This window comes from Trypanosoma melophagium (assembly GCF_022059095.1).
Source record: "Trypanosoma melophagium isolate St. Kilda chromosome Unknown ctg16segment0, whole genome shotgun sequence".
Taxonomy (NCBI): Eukaryota; Euglenozoa; class Kinetoplastea; order Trypanosomatida; family Trypanosomatidae; genus Trypanosoma; species Trypanosoma melophagium.
Window position 1 is genome coordinate 364,080 of NW_027125144.1, and position 17,781 is coordinate 381,860.

At 39.6% G+C, this 17,781-nt stretch overlaps 4 protein-coding genes across 4 annotated transcripts; all 4 read left to right on the forward strand.

Annotated features, from left to right (window-relative positions):
- Window positions 1-2,282: 2,282 nt before the first annotated feature.
- Window positions 2,283-2,909, forward strand: LSM04_005431 (Small GTPase; the record flags this gene model as incomplete). The annotated part of the gene is made up of 1 exon (XM_067337570.1): window positions 2,283-2,909. One exon carries the CDS (start codon window positions 2,283-2,285, stop codon window positions 2,907-2,909), a length of 627 nt encoding a protein of 208 aa, XP_067193548.1.
- A 2,721-nt stretch (window positions 2,910-5,630) lies between these two features.
- Window positions 5,631-9,470, forward strand: LSM04_002493 (Protein kinase domain; the record flags this gene model as incomplete). Its single annotated transcript, XM_067337571.1, has 1 exon — window positions 5,631-9,470. The coding sequence occupies one exon, from the start codon at window positions 5,631-5,633 to the stop codon at window positions 9,468-9,470; it is 3,840 nt and encodes a 1,279-aa protein (XP_067193499.1).
- A 2,149-nt stretch (window positions 9,471-11,619) lies between these two features.
- LSM04_006061 (uncharacterized protein) lies at window positions 11,620-13,575 on the forward strand (the record flags this gene model as incomplete). The annotated part of the gene is made up of 1 exon (XM_067337572.1): window positions 11,620-13,575. One exon carries the CDS (start codon window positions 11,620-11,622, stop codon window positions 13,573-13,575), a length of 1,956 nt encoding a protein of 651 aa, XP_067193562.1.
- Window positions 13,576-15,704: 2,129 nt separating this feature from the next.
- LSM04_005550 (Protein kinase domain) lies at window positions 15,705-16,595 on the forward strand (the record flags this gene model as incomplete). Its single annotated transcript, XM_067337573.1, has 1 exon — window positions 15,705-16,595. One exon carries the CDS (start codon window positions 15,705-15,707, stop codon window positions 16,593-16,595), a length of 891 nt encoding a protein of 296 aa, XP_067193550.1.
- Between the last annotated feature and the right edge of the window lie 1,186 nt (window positions 16,596-17,781).

The following is a 17,781-nucleotide window of genomic DNA, read 5'->3' on the forward strand; positions in this document are numbered from 1 at the left end:
GGTGATATATATATATATATATATATATAATAAGAGAACAGATAAGAGAAAGAGAGAAAGGGGAGAGGAAGGGAGTGTGTGCTTGTATATATATGTGTGAAGTTGGACGAGTGCTTGGGTAGTAAGAAGACAGGTGTGCTTTGGAAATGCTTTTTTTTCTTATTTTGTCTTTTAGAAGATAACAAAAGATAGATAGAAGAAGATGGGAAAAAAAGAAAGAGATCATCTAATTGATTAAGCAAAGAAAAAAAACCATCCCCTCCCTTCTCCCTCCTCCCAAAAAGAAAAGAAAATACGAATAAAAAAACAGTGTGAAAAAAAAAAGAGGATGATCCTCAACTAAATTTAGGATGGAAATGTGGTACGTAGAGGCAGACGTTTTATAACGCGCCTCGGTCCATATTTCCATCCCTATCACCCATTCCTTATCCATTCTAAACCCTGTACGTACAATAAACACAGAATAAATAACAACAGGTACCAGCACATACAATCACAATTACACCAACACGAATGGTTATGTCTGTTTTTATATATTCATATATTTATGTGTTAGTAGTGTGTATTTGTATATATGCCTCTCTCTCTGCAGTAGGTAGAAGTCTCTTGGACGCTGCACTTCTTTCAAAGAAATGAAAGAAGGAAAGAAAAGAATTTATGCCAAATGAACTAGGGAAAGGTACAAGAAAAAAAAAAAAAAAACAAAGAGATACCAGAAAAGAGGGTGGGTTAAGAACCAAGCCAGAGAAGAAGAAGGCAATGAGTAAGAAAGACTATATTAAGTATTGAAAGCCTAAAACCTTTTAAGTGATGGAGTGGAATGAAAAGGGGTAAAAAAAAAAAAAAAACGCACATGTGGTAATGAAGGCCAGCAGTGGTAGGAATGGCAGGGAATGGGTGAATGAAAAGAAACATAAACAAATGAACGCGGTACGTTGTGTACACAGCAAAGATAGTGGTGAAACAAGGAAACGACACCAAAAGAACAAAACAGTACACACATTCCACACAGAAGAAAAAGGAAAAGTGAAAAAGAGGCAGACAGAGGACCTTTACAGAACCAAAGGGAACAAGAGTAAGATTTCGTCGTGTATACAAAAGGGATACCGTTCTTTTTTTTTTATTCTATTTATTATTATTATTATTATTATTATTATTATTATTATTATTATTATTATTGGTCTTTGCTGTATTTATTGCGGTGGCACACGACACCCGATTTGATTTTTGCTCTTTGTTTTCTTGGTGTTGCATGTATGTATGTATGTATGCACAGCGCGCCAGCCAACAAGAACAAAAAAAAAAAAACAACCCGCTCAAACTCATCAGAGTCACCCCTTTATCTATGCAGATGATGCATCACCAGCAGGAATAATACGGAAGAACGAACAGCAGCAACAACAAGAACAGCCGTTGCACAGCAGTAGAGGGAAATAGCACCGGCAGGAGATCGGGACATGCAGACGGAGAGAGAGAGATCTAGACGGACGGACGCGCATGGACACAAAATCCGCACCTACTGTTTTTGCAATATGTACCCACACGTGTCCGTGTGTGAATATACACGTGCGCAGACACACGTATAATGTATATATATATAGACATGCCTTGATTGTTTTTGTACGTGACTCCCATGGGGTATACTACTAGGTATGGCCTATACTTAGTTCGGAGACGCAAAGTATTTTGTTTTGTTTTTTTTGTTTTTATTTTTGTTTTTTAATTTCTGAAGGTGAAAAAAAAATAAATGACAAGAAATCAAAAGTAACAAAATACAATACTCAAACAAAGAAAAATAAAAAATGAGGAACCTAACTGTTGGAGGCTATTCTTTCGTCTGAGCTAATCTCTCATCTCTACCCACATGGACAGAATGCCCATTATCATTCCACTACCACCACTAGTACTTGTTTTTAGTAGTCCTCATATAAACAATGAAATTATGGAAAAAAAAGAAGAAAAGTCTATACGACTCACAATGATGCATATTATTTGGCCTTATTTGGCCTGTTTAACTCTTTGGCCATTTGTTTTTTTTATTGTTGTTGTGATATTTTGTATAAAAATATAATTTACTTTGTTTCTTATTTCTTTTTTTTTTAATTCTCATCAGCACCCTTTTTGCGCAAGAGCGAACTATTCAAAGCGACGTACACAAGTAAACAACCATCTTCTGTATATATATACAGATAAAAAGGAAACAAAGAAACAAAAAAAGGAAAAAAAAGAGAAAAAGAAGAAAAAAAAAGATAAAAAAAGATATAAAAAAAAGAGAGAAAGACATGTCATCTGAATACGACCATCTCTTCAAACTTCTTTTGATTGGTGACAGTGGTGTTGGAAAGTCATGCCTTCTTCTTCGTTTTGCCGATGACAGTTACACGGAGAGTTACATCAGCACAATTGGTGTGGACTTTAAGATCCGTACACTGAACATTGATGGAAAGGTGATCAAACTGCAGATTTGGGATACCGCCGGGCAGGAGCGATTCCGCACCATCACAAGTAGTTACTACCGCGGCGCCCACGGCATTATTATTGTGTACGACACCACCGACATGGACAGCTTCAACAATGTAAAGTCGTGGCTTAACGAGATTGACAAGTTCGCGAGTGAGAATGTAAACAAACTGCTGGTGGGCAACAAGTCCGATCTCGTCACGCAGAAGGTGGTGGACACGCAGATGGCGAAGGACTTTGCCGACAGTCTCGGCATTCCGTTTCTCGAGACGAGTGCGAAGGAGTCGTCGAATGTGGAGGAGGCCTTCACGAAGATGGCGATGGATATTAAGAAGCGGGTGGCGGCGCAGGGCGGGGCGGGGGCGGGGGCGAGTAATAATAAACCGCTGCTCGCCAGCGGCAATCGCACAGGCGGCGGCAACAACAACAAGAGTGGAGGCTGCTGTTAATAAAGAGAAGGAGGAAGAAAGTGAGGAGAAAAGGAAATGAAGAAGGAAACAAAGAACACACACAAAAAAAAAAGAAGCAGGAATGATGGTGGGAGAAGAGGACCACCAGTTTGTGCGTATGAGTTTGTGGTATATATATATATATATATATGGGGTGGGGAGAGGAGGAAACAGGAAAGGAATAGTATGAGAAGAAGAGGGAGGCGGGGAGGAGTGAGCAGAAAAGAAAAGAGAAAAAAAAAGAAAGAGGGGAAAAAAATGTGAAAAAAGAAAACGAAAACAAAACAAAAAAAAGGAAAAAGGAGTGAAGAAATCAATATCTCTTCCTTCCTTCTTTCTCTCCTTCTCCCTCCATTTGCCACGAGAAAAAGAAAAATGACGAAATGTTTTGCAGGAAGCTGAGGCAGCAGGATACACAGAGAAGAAAACAGGAACGAGAAGAAGAATAACGAACAGATAAATAGCATGAATTAGGCATATAAGCGAGGAATGAAAAGGAAAGAAAAAAAAGGCGAGGAGGTGTTCATGCGCGAGATACAGAAAGAAGAAATATATAAGTAAATAGTGAAATGTAGTACATAGGGGAAAGGAAAAAAAAAAATGAACTGAATATGCGCATAAAATATGGCAAAAAAAAAAACGAAAAAAAAGGCTCAGTTCCGTATTGGTGTATCAATTATATATCCACACAGGTAATATATGTAGGGATGCCGTGAACTGGAGCTGAAATGAACATGTATAATATGTGCGTATTTATGACTTACATACCTGCATTTTCCAATGTATTACACACTCCCAACACACACACACACACAAATACAAACACAGAGAGAGAGAGAGCGATAATCAGAGTCATGGGGGTGTATTATTACGTACAATGACATGGACTACATGGATATTTGATTATGAAAAATCTAAATAATAGAGAAGACTGTGATTATAATATGTTTTTCTTTTGTATTGAGGACTATTGTCTCTCTCTGTGTGTGTGTGCGTGTCTGTATGTACGTGTCTGTGCCTTTGCGAGATCCCTTTTTTCTGGTATCACTCTTTAGATGTTGTCACTGTCCTCTTTTTTGTTTTTAAAATGACACTTCAATGGGCGGTAACCATGACAAGAGACGAAACCCAAGCCTCTAGACTGATGTGCTACCTTTCCTTGTTTTATTATTATTATTATTATTATTATTATTATTATTATTGCTATTGTTATTATTTGCAGCTGGACAGAACGCTTATCTTGCTGCTTTTCTCCCTGTCTCGGTACATTCCCCATACAGGAGGCTTTCATTTGTTCATAATTTGCGTCCACTCTTTTCGATTTTTTTTAATGTTATTAAACTCTTTTTTCTTTCCCTCTTCTTTCTCTTTTTTAATTCACTCCTGTTCTCTCTTTCTTTATGTCTCCCTGCTTTTCGTAGAAATGGAGAGGAGAAAAAAAAAAGAAATAAAATAAACCGTAGAATACAAATAAAAAGTGTATGTTATCGAGTGTGAAAAGGAGAGTGTAAAAAAATTGAAAGAGAAAAAGAGATAGATAGGGAAAGAGGAAAAAAAAGAGATGAAGCAAACGAATAAAAATTGAGGAAAAAATAGTCAAGGTGTGTTGGAAAGATTGAGCGTAAGAAAGTGAGAGAAGAGAAAGAGTGGGTTCTTGCTGCTGGTGGATCCGGGATGCTGTTTTCTTCTTTTTTCTCATGCAATATATTTCCGAGTTTATTACTGTGTGTTTGTTACTATTATATAGAATATGTTTTTTTTTTCGGCTACAAAATGCGGTTTCTTTTCTATTTTTAACATTTCTTGTCAATCTTTTCCTTTTCTCTTCTTCTTCTCTTTTCTTCGATCTCTTGTAGTTAAAGAATTTTTTTCCTGATTTTTTTTTTATCCGTAGCCATTTCTTCATTAGTGTTATTCTTGTTCTTGAGTGTTTTAATCCCTCTTCTGAATTGCATTAGAACGCAATTTTCAGTTTGTATCAAACTGATTCATTGTCGTTCTTTCACAAATATACATTACAAATATCCACTCATACAAAAAAAGAAGGAACATAGAGAACGAAATAACTAGAACAAAAAAAGTAGGGATTAGAAAGTTTTTTTTCCTCTGTGCAATTCTTTTTTTTTCTATTGTTTATTTCCCTTTTTTGTTTGTTAAGAAGGGAGAAGGAAGGAAAAGAAGGAGATTTAAAGACCTGTCCAAGTAGACTTTATATTCTCTATCCTCTTCCCATATTCTTTTTTTTTTTGTTTGCTCTCTCTTTTTCTCTCCTCTGGTCGAATACACCTTTTTTGGTTTGTTTGCTTATTGTTTGTGTGCGGCTTCCCCCGTTCACTGCTATTATTATTTTTATTGTCTCTGAAAAAAACGAACGAAACCCGCAATAATAATAATAATAATAATAATAATAATAATAATAATAATAATAATAATAATAATAATAATAATAATAATAATAATAAAGGAATAATAAAACTAACAAAGAATAAGGGGGAAGTATCGAGAGTATACCCGTCTTCCACTTTATCAGAGGCGGAGAGAAAGAAAAAACAACAGTAACAAAAAAAAAAAAACGAGGAAAAATCAAAGGAAAAACAAAAGATAAACCAACCTTGTTATTTCCTTTTACTGGCGAAAACTCTCCTTAGCGACCTTCAGGAGATAAGTAAGAAAAAACCAATATTATATCATATATATATATATATCTGTGGTGGGATTCCAATGCCTAATTCCCATATGGACTCTGCCTCTGTTATGGGCTCCTACGTCGCGGACTCTGCCCTCCTTGAGGCCCGCACCTTCTGCGTTGTCTGCGGCCGCTTTGGCTCCGACTTTGTGCTCCGCCGCTCCGGCCTCAAGTGCAGCGGCTGCGTGGGCAAAGCGGCGAACAAGCAGTGGGTGCGGCTGCAGCACCGGCAGGCAAACGAACTGCTCTCACAGGCAACGCGGGCCCGGCCGGCCGGCGGGGGCGGCAGTGGTCTGATGGCCCCATCGGTGGTCGGCGAGCAGCGGCCGTGGGCGAGTTCGAGTGGGGCCGATAGCGATGAACTCGACTCCATCCCGCCCGATCACGTCACCACCACGCAGGCCAGCAGCAGTGAGACCCGCACAACACACCCCATACAACCACCACGATCGAGATATACGAGCATCTCGCAGATGGATAGTGTGGCGAGCAGCAGCGGGAGACATGGAGCACCACAACCACATATCCTAGACTATATTGCACACACCGCCTGTTATCAGGCAGCGGCAGCGGGAGTTCGTGTAGCGGATGTGTTAAGTTCAACAAGCAATCAAGCAGATTCATCAACACCGGGAGCAAATGACGATAGTTATATGAATGATACCATTAACTCTCTTAAATCACCTTCGGTAACACAACCAAAACGTCGAAAAGCACCTGCTGTGCCTCCAAGAAAATCAATACCTCGTGTTCCCCAATTAGCAGATGAGGATGATGAAGTGAAGAAAGGGAAAAGTGGGGAAAAATTAGAGACCAATGAGGATGATAGAAAAGAAGTTCAAAATAAAAACGCCAATGATAAGGAGAACAAGCCTACAGAAGATGTGACAACTATAGAAAATGAGAAAACAACTATGTTTTCTGAGCAACATGCACCACATGGCTCTAATGGGAATAAAGGAAAACCTAATAGCAAAATGAACCAAAAGGCCGTAGGCGTACATACTGATACTACCGTTGTATCTCCAAAGAAGGAAGAAAATGAGTATAATGAACATGGTATTACTATAACTACTACTACTGTCACAGCTGCACCTGATACCCTTCCACCGTTGCTGCAGCGGTCTGATGCTTGTTCTGGTATTCCTAAAACTCCACGAGCGGATGATGTTATTGGATTATTAGATGGTTCTCCCGATGCGGTAGACATGGAAGAATCTCCGGATACACGGGTGAATAACACTCCTGCTCATTCTGCTACTGGTGAGGTTAAAAGAGCATCCTCAACTCAACAACGTCACGGTCGTACTTCTACTGTTTCAATGTCTGGTACTGATACACATAAAAGAGGAGCATCATCTAATTCGGTAACTCCACCTGCATTAAACTCCGGTTTAAGTTCTTTGCGATCTTCTGTAGAAGCGGGAAGGTCTGCTGCACCTGCCGTTTTTGCAAAGTCAACGACATCAACTGAAACTGGTGCTAAAAATTCCAAACGAGTTTCAAACAATTCGTCTGTAGCTAAGCGCAATAAAGGGAAAGTACAAGGACGATCAAAACAAAAACAGGAACAAGAGCGTCAGCAGCAGCAACAACAGCAACAGTCTGTTCATGTCGATCCTGCTTCTAGACAATTTGGACGTTGTGATCGAACATCAAGTGGACCTGCAGTTTTTACACCTTCTTCTTCATCATCGTCATCCTCTTCCTCCTCCTCCTCCTCCTCATCGTCATCTGCTGGTTCTTCTTTGGCATCATCTAACGTGGAAGCTTCACGAACTCAGGAAGTACTCACTGGCGAGCAAACACCAATTCGTGGATTATCTAGTCCCATGGGTAATTCAAAGTCAACAACTTTTGTCAATATTGATCGTTTATATGTTGTAGTAGAAGGACCATCTTTTATGTCACCTGATGAATCAACTTCTACTTTAAAAGGACGTCATCATTCTTCTTCATCTAATACGAGTGGGTCGCATATAGTGGCACCCGTTCCTGTTCCATCTGCTCCAGGGAGTAAATTTACCGTTACGAGATATTTTTCAACACATAATCGTCAAGAAAGTTGGGGTTCCCTCATCACACCACGAAATGGCTTTGATAACCGGTTTGTTGCTACTTCTAGTAATACTACTACTGGTAGTAATCATAATCCCAATAATAATAATAATAATAATAATAATAATAATAATAATAATAATAATAATAATAATAATAATAATGGCAATAACCGTGGTAATGCTATGGGTGGTGGAGAGACAACGTCACAACGTTTGGGTTGTCGTCGACGTAATGTAGTTCCTCCTGAAGGAATTGAGGCTAGAAAACTTGCTTTTACACTTTTTGTACGCGATCGTGATACAAAGGCTGACCTGTACTCTCTTGAACGTCGTTATTTTGTAGATTTGGCTCCAACTTTTCATGAAATAAAATCAATAATGCATTCATTACCTCCTGCTCCTTCTCGTCGTATTCCAAGTGTACGATATGTAACAGAAGGTTTTATTGCTGAACGTCGAGCCGAATGTCAGGTTTTTCTTGATGCTGTTGTACAAAATCATTTTTTGATACGTCATCCAAAGATGGTACAATTATTGAGGTTAGAACCATATTTAGTCTCTGGGAATGGATCGAAAGAACATCCTTCTCGTGGTGGTATTTTACGTAACCGAGGAGAATCTAGAGTTTCTGTTACTACTATTTTTCCACCAGGAAATCCTTCAATGCCTGTATCATTGCAACTCAACGATAATGCATTGGATATACTTCGTTCTATGTCTTCTATGAGTAGATTTGATAGACAAATGAGTACATCTAGTTGTCTTTCTACAACATCCTCTGTTAGCCGTCGCGGTGCGATAGATTCAATAAATCGAGAAGATCTAGAAAAAGTACAATTAGGTAATTTAATTGGACGTGGAACATTTGGTACAGTATATCTTGGTTTACTCCCTGGTTATTCAACGGTGGTAGCGGTAAAAGTGGTCCGAGTTAATGAGAATGTGGATGAAGATTTTCTCTATTCTATGCGAAAAGAATTAGATGTACTTCGTGCGGCACGTCATAAAAATATTATTCGTTTCCTTGGAAGTACATACCTTGAGCGTGAGCGTGAATTACGGGTATTTACGGAGTATGTGGAATGTGGTAACATATCCACCATGGTAAATAAATTTGGCAGTCTCCCCATGACGGTGATTCAAAAGTACATGATGCAGATTCTCCGTGGACTGCACTATCTCCACGGCATGGCGATTGTCCACCGCGATGTGAAGGGTGAAAACATTCTAGTCACGAAGCGAGGCCGCTGCAAACTCGCAGACTTTGGCTGCAGTGGTCCGCTCTACGAAGTGGAGGGGCGGGGGGAGGAGGTGCAGGGCTCCCCGCTGTGGATGGCCCCGGAGGTGATTCACGGGGCGGCCCCAGCGACGGCGGCCGATGTGTGGGCCGTTGGTTGTGTGGGAATTGAGATGCTGCAGCGGCCACTGTGGAATATCCGCGGGGATCTCAACCCGTACATATTTCTCTACCGCGTGGGGAAGATGAACGGCCCGCCGCATGGACTCCCAACGGAGGCAGAGGTGGAGGAGTTCAACAAGTCTCCAGAGACACGGGAGGAGTATGAGTGCTTTAGTCTCTACCGGAATTTTCTCTGTCAGTGTCTGCGGGTTCGGCCGGAGGAGCGGTGGAGTGCGGCGGAATTGCTGCGGCATCCGTTTCTGCAGAAACACTTCTCTAAACATCTGCGGTGGATGCCGCCGCCCGGCGGGGAGGCAAAGGAGGAAAGTACACCCAGAACCCCAACACCATCCACAGCCACAGCCACTACCACAACACCAGTGAATACGACAGAAGCGGAGAAGACGGTATCTTAGAGGGAGGAGAACAAAAAGAAGGAAGGAAGAAAGGAACGAAGGATTGTGAGGGGACACGTGGAATAGGTAAAGTTATATTTGAAGAAGAAGAACGAAAAAAAAAATTCGATGAAGTGTAGTAGTAGTAGTAGTAGTAGTAGTAGTAGTGGTTCTTCTTATTATTGTTGTTTTGATTTGTTTTGTTTTGATTTGCTTTTTTTTTTTTGGTGGAGGTGGTGGGGGTGAAGGGGCGTAGTTCGGTACGTTTATAAATGAGAGGATATTGAATGGGGAAGGCAGGGAAATCAAATACCAGAGCTGTGCGTTCTCAACGGTGGTTTTGCCCTGGTGATGTCTAAGTAAAGACGTATCATCACTTTTTTTCCACCAAACACGAGTGTATTATTGACAAAATGGGACACTGAAAGACTTCTTCTGTATATCTCTGTGGAAATGATAATAATTTTCGTGATGCTTTTGAATGGTCTCCTGCAATACGAAATTTTCTTTGACGGTTGTGTGAATGTGAATGAGAGGGAGAGTTATGAAAGAGAAGAATAATAGTAAAAAAAAAAAAGAGATAAGACGAATTAGAATGCTCGTGAAGTGAGGGCAATGGTGAGACGGAAAATAATAATAGAGATATATGGCGGAGTGGAGATTGTGTGTGAGTGTGTGTTTGTGATTTGGAGTTATCTACACGCATTCACAAGAAGTTTGTTTGTTTTTTGTTTCTAGACAAATCGTTAAAAAAAAAAGTAAATATGTTTCCCATGTATTTGTGAGCTTTTCCCCCCTTTATTTATGATCCACAGTTCTTTGTTCTTTTGCTTGCCTTGTTTCTTTTTTTCTTCGTTGTTATGAGTTTTGGTGTGTGTACCACATGCTCTCCACATGCTCTCCACTGCAATCATAGTTCTCATTTTTTCTTTGTCCGTCTGTTCTTGCTTCCAACACAGATGTTTTTTTTCGTTTCATTTTGACCTTCTCACATTTTTTTTTGATTTCCTTATATACATATTTGTGGTCAATTGTGACTGAAAAGACAATCATTTTGGGGGGACACGGTGTTTAAAAACAAAAACAAAAAAGGGAATAAAATTGAAGATAACCACATTATTTAAAGCGAAATGTTAATCACTGAAATGTACGTTCAAAAGAAGAAAGTGAGGAGTTGTGTGAACTCTCTTGGCATGCGAAAGGGTAGTTATATTGTTTGTCTGCATATCAATTATACAAGGAATAATACGCACAGACACATACCAATTGACCCATATTTTTAGCAGTCTAATAAAATTCATCACAACACTAAGCGAAAAATTATATATATTTATACCATTTTCTGTCTCTTTGTACATTTAAGAAAGAATATTTGTTGCGTTTTTTTTTTTTTTGCTTCTCGCTGTCCTTTTTTTTTAGAGAGTCACATTGTCACAACCGCTATTACCACAAAAGAAGCAAGAAAACTTATATTATATACTTTTTTCCCCCAAATTCTACTGTTTTATGTTTTTCTTTAGGATCAACTATATTGCATTTCATGTCAATTCTCGTCGTTGTACACATACTCATTTTAGTTTTTTATTTTACTAATTGAAGGTATGATGAATTTTTTTTCGTTTCTTTATGACTACTATTATTTATTATCCTTGTTTCTAGTACATCAATAATGTTTTTTTTTTTTCTTTCTCCCTTTCTCTTCTTTTGCTTTTTCTATGACTGTATATATATCTGTAATGTATAGAATTGGTGAGGGACTGCAAAACAACCAACCAATCATCAGAGGTCTTGAATAAGTGTGCTTTCAGCACGTATAATATATTCAGTCCTCAACAAGCTAAGGAAAAAAAAAAAGTAGGAAGGAGACTCCAAGAAGGAACGCGTAACACCCACCCACAAGGAAGTAAAAACAAGAAAACATATTAAAAAAGAAGAAGTAAAGAATAGGGAAACATTCTCTGAAAAGGACTTTTAAAAGAAGCTCACACCTTCTTTCTATTCTTCTACTTCTTCAAAGTCGGTTTTTGTGGTTTTTTTTCTCTATTAGATAGGAGTTCTTCCTCTCCATTTTTTCGGATTCCTCCGTTGCTATTTACTTTCTCATTCTTCTTGACGTCTCCCTAATACCAACCAACCAAGCCCCGAATAAACCCGCATTGCCCGCCTAAACATGACGACGGACCTCCGCAGTGAACTGCATGAGTTGGAGCGCTGTGAGCCGCTCTCCAAGTGCAGCGAGTCGCAGACGGATTGGCTGCTGAGCGGCAGTCACCCGTACGGCGGGGGGGCGGCGAACACCCCGACGGCCACCGCCACGACCGCCGCCCCCCCGCCGCCGATTATTTCCATCGGGGGGTTAAAACTGCCGGAGGAGGAGGCAGCGAGTGAGGGCCTCTCCCGCATCGACTCTGCCGCCACCCCCCCGGCCGTCCAGCTGCACATCTCCACCCACACACCGACCTGCAGTGAGCGCAGCGGAGTGCCGCTGGAGTCCACCGTCGTCACTCTCGAGGTGTCGTCGTCCAGCATCGACACCGATGTCGTGATGGCATCGCGTCTCGGCCCACGTCCGGCATCTCGCACCAGCGGTGGGGCTGGCGCAAACGGCAACAACAAGAAGAAGAGCAACAGCCTCGGCAGCTCCGGTAGTAGCAGAAAGGGGACGCGACTTCCTACCGCAAAGCGGGAGCGGGGGACACTGCTGAAGCGACGGCCACAGTCGATGGCCACACCACATGGGGAGTCTGTGGAGTCATTGTGTTGTACACCACGTGTGGTCCCAGCCTCCGCAGGGAAACGGACAGCCATGATGCAGAAGAACACGGAAAAACAACCGGAAAAGACTACAGGAGGACCGGTAGTATCCCCTAGGCCTGCATTGAGAAGGCAGTCGTTTGGCGCGCCAACAACGGCGGCATCATCCCCAGCGATTTTAAGTCGTGAGAATTCTGTCGCCACTATTCCTGCCAATCAAAAGGGTTTACAAAATGGGGGAACAGCCGGGGCAGCAGGAGGAGCAGCCTCACCGCGATTTTATGGAAGATCATATCAGGGTTCTCCTGATGTGGTTGTTTCGTCCGACAGTGAAAATGAAGCTGGATTGCGTGAATCATTCACACCCTACCGTACCGGACAAGGACGAAATCCACGATCTCGACGACGCAGCAAGTCAAGAAATGAACCGGTTGCCGCTTCACCCGAATTAAAAGCTCTACCTAATGAAGAAACTACAATGGGACACGCTTCACTATCGGATGTTGCAGTTGTAGATGTTGTTGAAATAACGATGGAAAATAATGAGGAAACAAGGCGAAAGGCAACAGATTGGACTGCGAATGCCGGTCAGGTAACATTTACACACCGCTGCGATTACAATATGATGGGTTTTGCGGAAGATGGGGAACTTGAGTTAAAGCCAAAGGGATCACGCTCCTTAACTCGTGAAGACGATGGAGAGGAGGAAGTTTCATTCTCAGAGATGAAACGTGTGGCTGCAGAAGAAGAAAAGAAACAAGAAGAACGACGAATTGAAGAAAGAGAGCGACCTGTGGCATCACCGCAAGCCGTACCACAATCTACAGTAGTAGTCTCAACGAAAACTGTGGAAAAGAACATGCCATCCTCATTAGTGACTCCAGAAAAACGAGGATCTGAGACAGAGAAAGAACCGATGTTTGAAGAGGATGATTGTTGTAAGAAAACACTGAGGAATACACACGCACGGGATTCACCAACAAAACTATCACAGATACGAGGAGGAGTTGCAACACCAATATCAAGCCCAGTAAAAGCAACCCCAATAGCAGAAAAACCTCCAACGCCTAAAGTAACTCCATTACAATTGACACAAAACGCGGAGGGAACTTCACCACCACCAGCTACAAAAGTATCCTCTGGACGTAAATCACTGGAAACAACAACAACAACATCACCACCGCCACAACTACCACCATCAGCAGCAGTCGAAAGATTATCGGCATCTCCCGCACCAGCTGTAGGAGGGGTTCCAAACAACACGGTTGGGTCTGAAGCGATTGCGGATAGGCCATATCCTTTAACACAACCAGCCTATATGAATCCGCACATGAAACATAAGGCGAATGCCAAGTGCTGCAGCGTCATGTGAGAAGAGATATTTGTACTGTATCCTTTTATTATTATTATTATTATTATTATTATTATTATTATTATTATTTCTTCTTTAGATGTGAGTCATTGGAAAATGAAAAAAAAAAAATACAACAAGAGCAAATGGTTTTGTGGTGGGTTAATGCCTGAATAATCTTTTTCTTTTAAACTGTATTGTGAATGTGTGGGTGTGTGTGAGGATAACGATATCTGATTCTTTTTCTTTTTCTTTTCCCCTACGATTCTTAAACGAGGGAGAAAGGGGGAGAATGTTTATTCATGGTAATACTGATATTGTTATCTCATGTTCTTGGTTTTCATTTGCTATGCCAAAGCTCGTGTTTTTTTTCTTGTTTTTCTTTCATTGCTTTTGTTTTCGTTTCCCTTTTAGTTCCTTGTGAAAAAAAAAAATTACTAATACGACTGGGAATTATTGTTTTCATGAATGATTATGAGTAGTCGTTGCCCAACAAAGCCAATTTTATGAATGACTATATAACTGATGTTGGGAAAGTAAACGAAGAAAGAAATAAACAAAGAAAAAAAAAAAAGAAGATTATATTGCTTTTCGAGTGACTTTATTTCTTTTCTTCATACCGATCTCTTGTAAAAATACTGTGGGAGAATATTAGTACTTGTTTCAAACAACCATTACGATTGTGTGGTATGAAGAGAAGTAAATAAAAAGAGAATATAGTTTTTTGACAAAGAGTAAAAAGAAGGAAAAGGAAAAAAAAAAAGAATAAAAAGTATACAAAGAAGAACTAGTAAACTTATACGAAAGAAACGTATAAGGTTCATGCACTTGTGTATATTTTTACAGTGATGTTAACAAAAAAAAAAGAGCAGGCCTCTGGATACACTTTCTTATAACCGTAATAAATATAGACATTTCTATTGTTAGCGAATAAAAGAAACAAACAAAGAAATAAACATACACACTGATTGTTTCTCACTATGTATATATTTTATGTACTAGAAAGAAAGAAAGAAAGAAAGGGGAGTACACCATTGTGTATACAAGCAGTCATATATATTTATATATATTCAACATTGTATACAAAGGTGGGCTGTAAGCATCTTCGTGTGTTAAGCTTTTCCCTTTGTACCTTGCTATCACATTTGTTTTTTTTTCATTTTCATTCTTTTGTGCTCTTTTCTTTATTATATTATTATTATTATTATTATTGTTATTATTGTTCCTTGATCCATAAATTGACGAGCGGCATACTCATACATAATCACAATTACATGGTCACACCATTACGAAGTTTTATATGTTTGCTATCATCGCCCCTTCCTAACACGCCACACCAATTACTCTTATTGTTCTCTTCTTGTACCCCATACTGAAAAACTGTACTTCGTCCCTATATATTTAAATATATATAAATATTAATAAGTATATTTATCTATTTATCTTTCTTTGCTGTTCTCTTTTTTCCTTGGTTCTTGTATTTTTCGGAGACGTACAATGTACCCTGCGTCTGTTGTTGCAATTGAAGAGGTTTGAAGTTATTTTTCTTTTTTTTTCTTTTTCTTTGTCTGTTTTTTTCTCCTTCCTGCATATATACATATAAATGTATATGTATATATAAACAAAAGAAAAGGAGACTGAGTGTTTGTCAATATACAAGATGGAATAAAAGAAAAAAGAGATATTTAAAGAAAAAAAAAAAAAAACTTCATTGCAATAAGTGAACGTGATAAACTCTGATCCGACTCATCTAGAAATCTTCAGTTTAGATCCATGGTAATTATATGCATTTTATGTCTAATATAATCCCTATTTCTCTCTGTGTAGACTATATATGGTTCTCTCTCTCTATATTATTTGGTGTTACTGTCTCTTTGGTTCGATAAAAAAAAAAATAGAAATACAAAGATAACGGGTTCTGAACGATAGGAGAAAAAAAATTACTAGAGTCAACGTGAAAGGAGAAAGAAGCAAAAGAACACACACGCACAGAAAGAAGCAATAAAAGGAAAACAACAACAACAACAAGAACAAAAAGAAAGCCAATAAACCAAGCGGAGAGGCAAAGGCAGAAAAAAAAAACTCAAGAAGAGCAAGAACAATAAGTAAGCAAGAGAAGTACAAATATCTACAATTTGAGCAAATCATAAATGGGATCCAAGCGACGAATTGGACGATATGAGCTCGGCGCCACCATTGGCTCTGGCAACTTCTCCAAAGTGAAGATCGGCCGGGACGTGGAGACGGGTGTAGAGTGGGCAATCAAAATAATAGACAAGGACCAACTCGTGCGGGAGCGAATGGAGGAACAGTTGAAGCGGGAAATTGCCGTTATGAAGATGCTGCATCAACCCAACGTGATTCAACTCCGGGAGGTGATGCAGACAACAAATCACATTTATCTCGTACTCGAATTGGTGCGGGGCGGTGAGTTGTTTGAGCGCATTGCGACGGCAAAACGCTTTGATGAACCCACCGCGCGGCATTACTTTCATCAACTTGTTGCCGGTGTGCACTACTGCCATTTGCAAGGCATCGCCCATCGTGATTTAAAGCCGGAGAATTTACTGCTGGATGACAACGACACACTGAAGATATCGGACTTTGGCCTCAGCAATTTACACCGCGGGAATGTCGGCGGGCAGGGCACAATGCTGCAAACTGTCTGCGGCACTCCAAACTACGTTGCCCCGGAAGTGTTGAAGGAACGCGGATACGACGGTGTATTGGCGGATGTGTGGAGCTGCGGGGTGATTCTCTTTGTGATGCTCGCCGGTTATTTGCCGTTTGATGATGAAAATATAAATGGGCTGTTTAGAAAGATTGAACGCGGGGAGTATCGCATGCCACGTCATTTCTCAGCAGAGGCGCGAGATCTTATTTCAAAAATGCTTGAAATTGATCCTGCTAAGCGAATTACAGTGGCGGGGATCATGCAACACCCGTGGTTTGTGGTGGATTGGGATCCCAATATGTTGAATGCGGGCACTCGACTGCAAGTATCCGATGAACTTGTGGATAACGCCATACAAGAACTGTAAGGATTGGAACAGGGCTGTTTGGATATATATATATATATATATATATATATATATATAGCTCAGTTGTTTTTTTTTTTGATTTCTTTTTCTTCCCGTTGTGCAGGATGAGTAACTGTTCACGCTACTAGAACTGTATGATCAATCTCTATTTCAATCGCAGTAATTCACAGTCATAACGCTACTAGTAGTGTAAACGGTGACGGATTGTTTTGAGTGGCTCGTTATGAAATGAAAGGTTATTTACGTGTATCTGCTTACAGCGAGAAGATAATAAGCAGAAGAAACAAGCGATGCACACAAACGGGAGAAAATAAGAGAAAAACAAAAGGAAAAAGGGAAAACGCAATGGAGGCATATAATTAGAGAGACAGACACTAATACATACAGTAGACAACAAGTACACGGAAGACGAAACAGTGGAGGAAGAAAGAAATGGCATAACGGCAAGAAGAAGAAAGCAATTAAAAAAAAAAGAATGCAACGATGAATACAAACGAATCTCAGGAGTGCAGGGAAAACGATGATAAATTTGAGAAAAAAGAAAAGGGAAATAAAAAAGAGAAAAGAAGAAAGAAAGGAAGGGGGAAAAAAAAACGAGAAGGAATTTTCATATTACAGGAAAGAGTGGAAATGATGACATAACGGCAAGTATTATGAATATTATTTGTATGTTTTATCCGTATGCATTATGCAAAAAAGAGGAAAAAGGACTGAAGCACTATTTGTCCAGCGACAAGTTTTCTTGCAATTAAGAGTGGTATTATGATTATTATGATCATTCTATTATTATTGTTATTATTATTATGATTATTATTATTATTATTATTATTATTATTATTATTATTATTATTATTATTATTATTATGATTATGATTAATGATTATTATTATTATATAGTGAGCGTAGCCTGCAACAGATGGAGGATTAAGAAGTGGTAATAGGAACAAAAGAGAGAGAAAAGGGATTGAGAGGACATAAAGAGAATGGCCCTTTTAAATATTAGCCGCACATAGGATGGAATACAGACAAATAGAGACAACGTAGAGTAGTGATGACAGGATGTTTCTTTTATTTATTTATTTATTTATTTGTTTTATTTATTTATTTATTTCTTTTTATTTATTTCGTTTTTTTTTTTCGTTCCACTCTCTGCGTTTACTTTTGGTTTGTAATGATGTGCTATGAG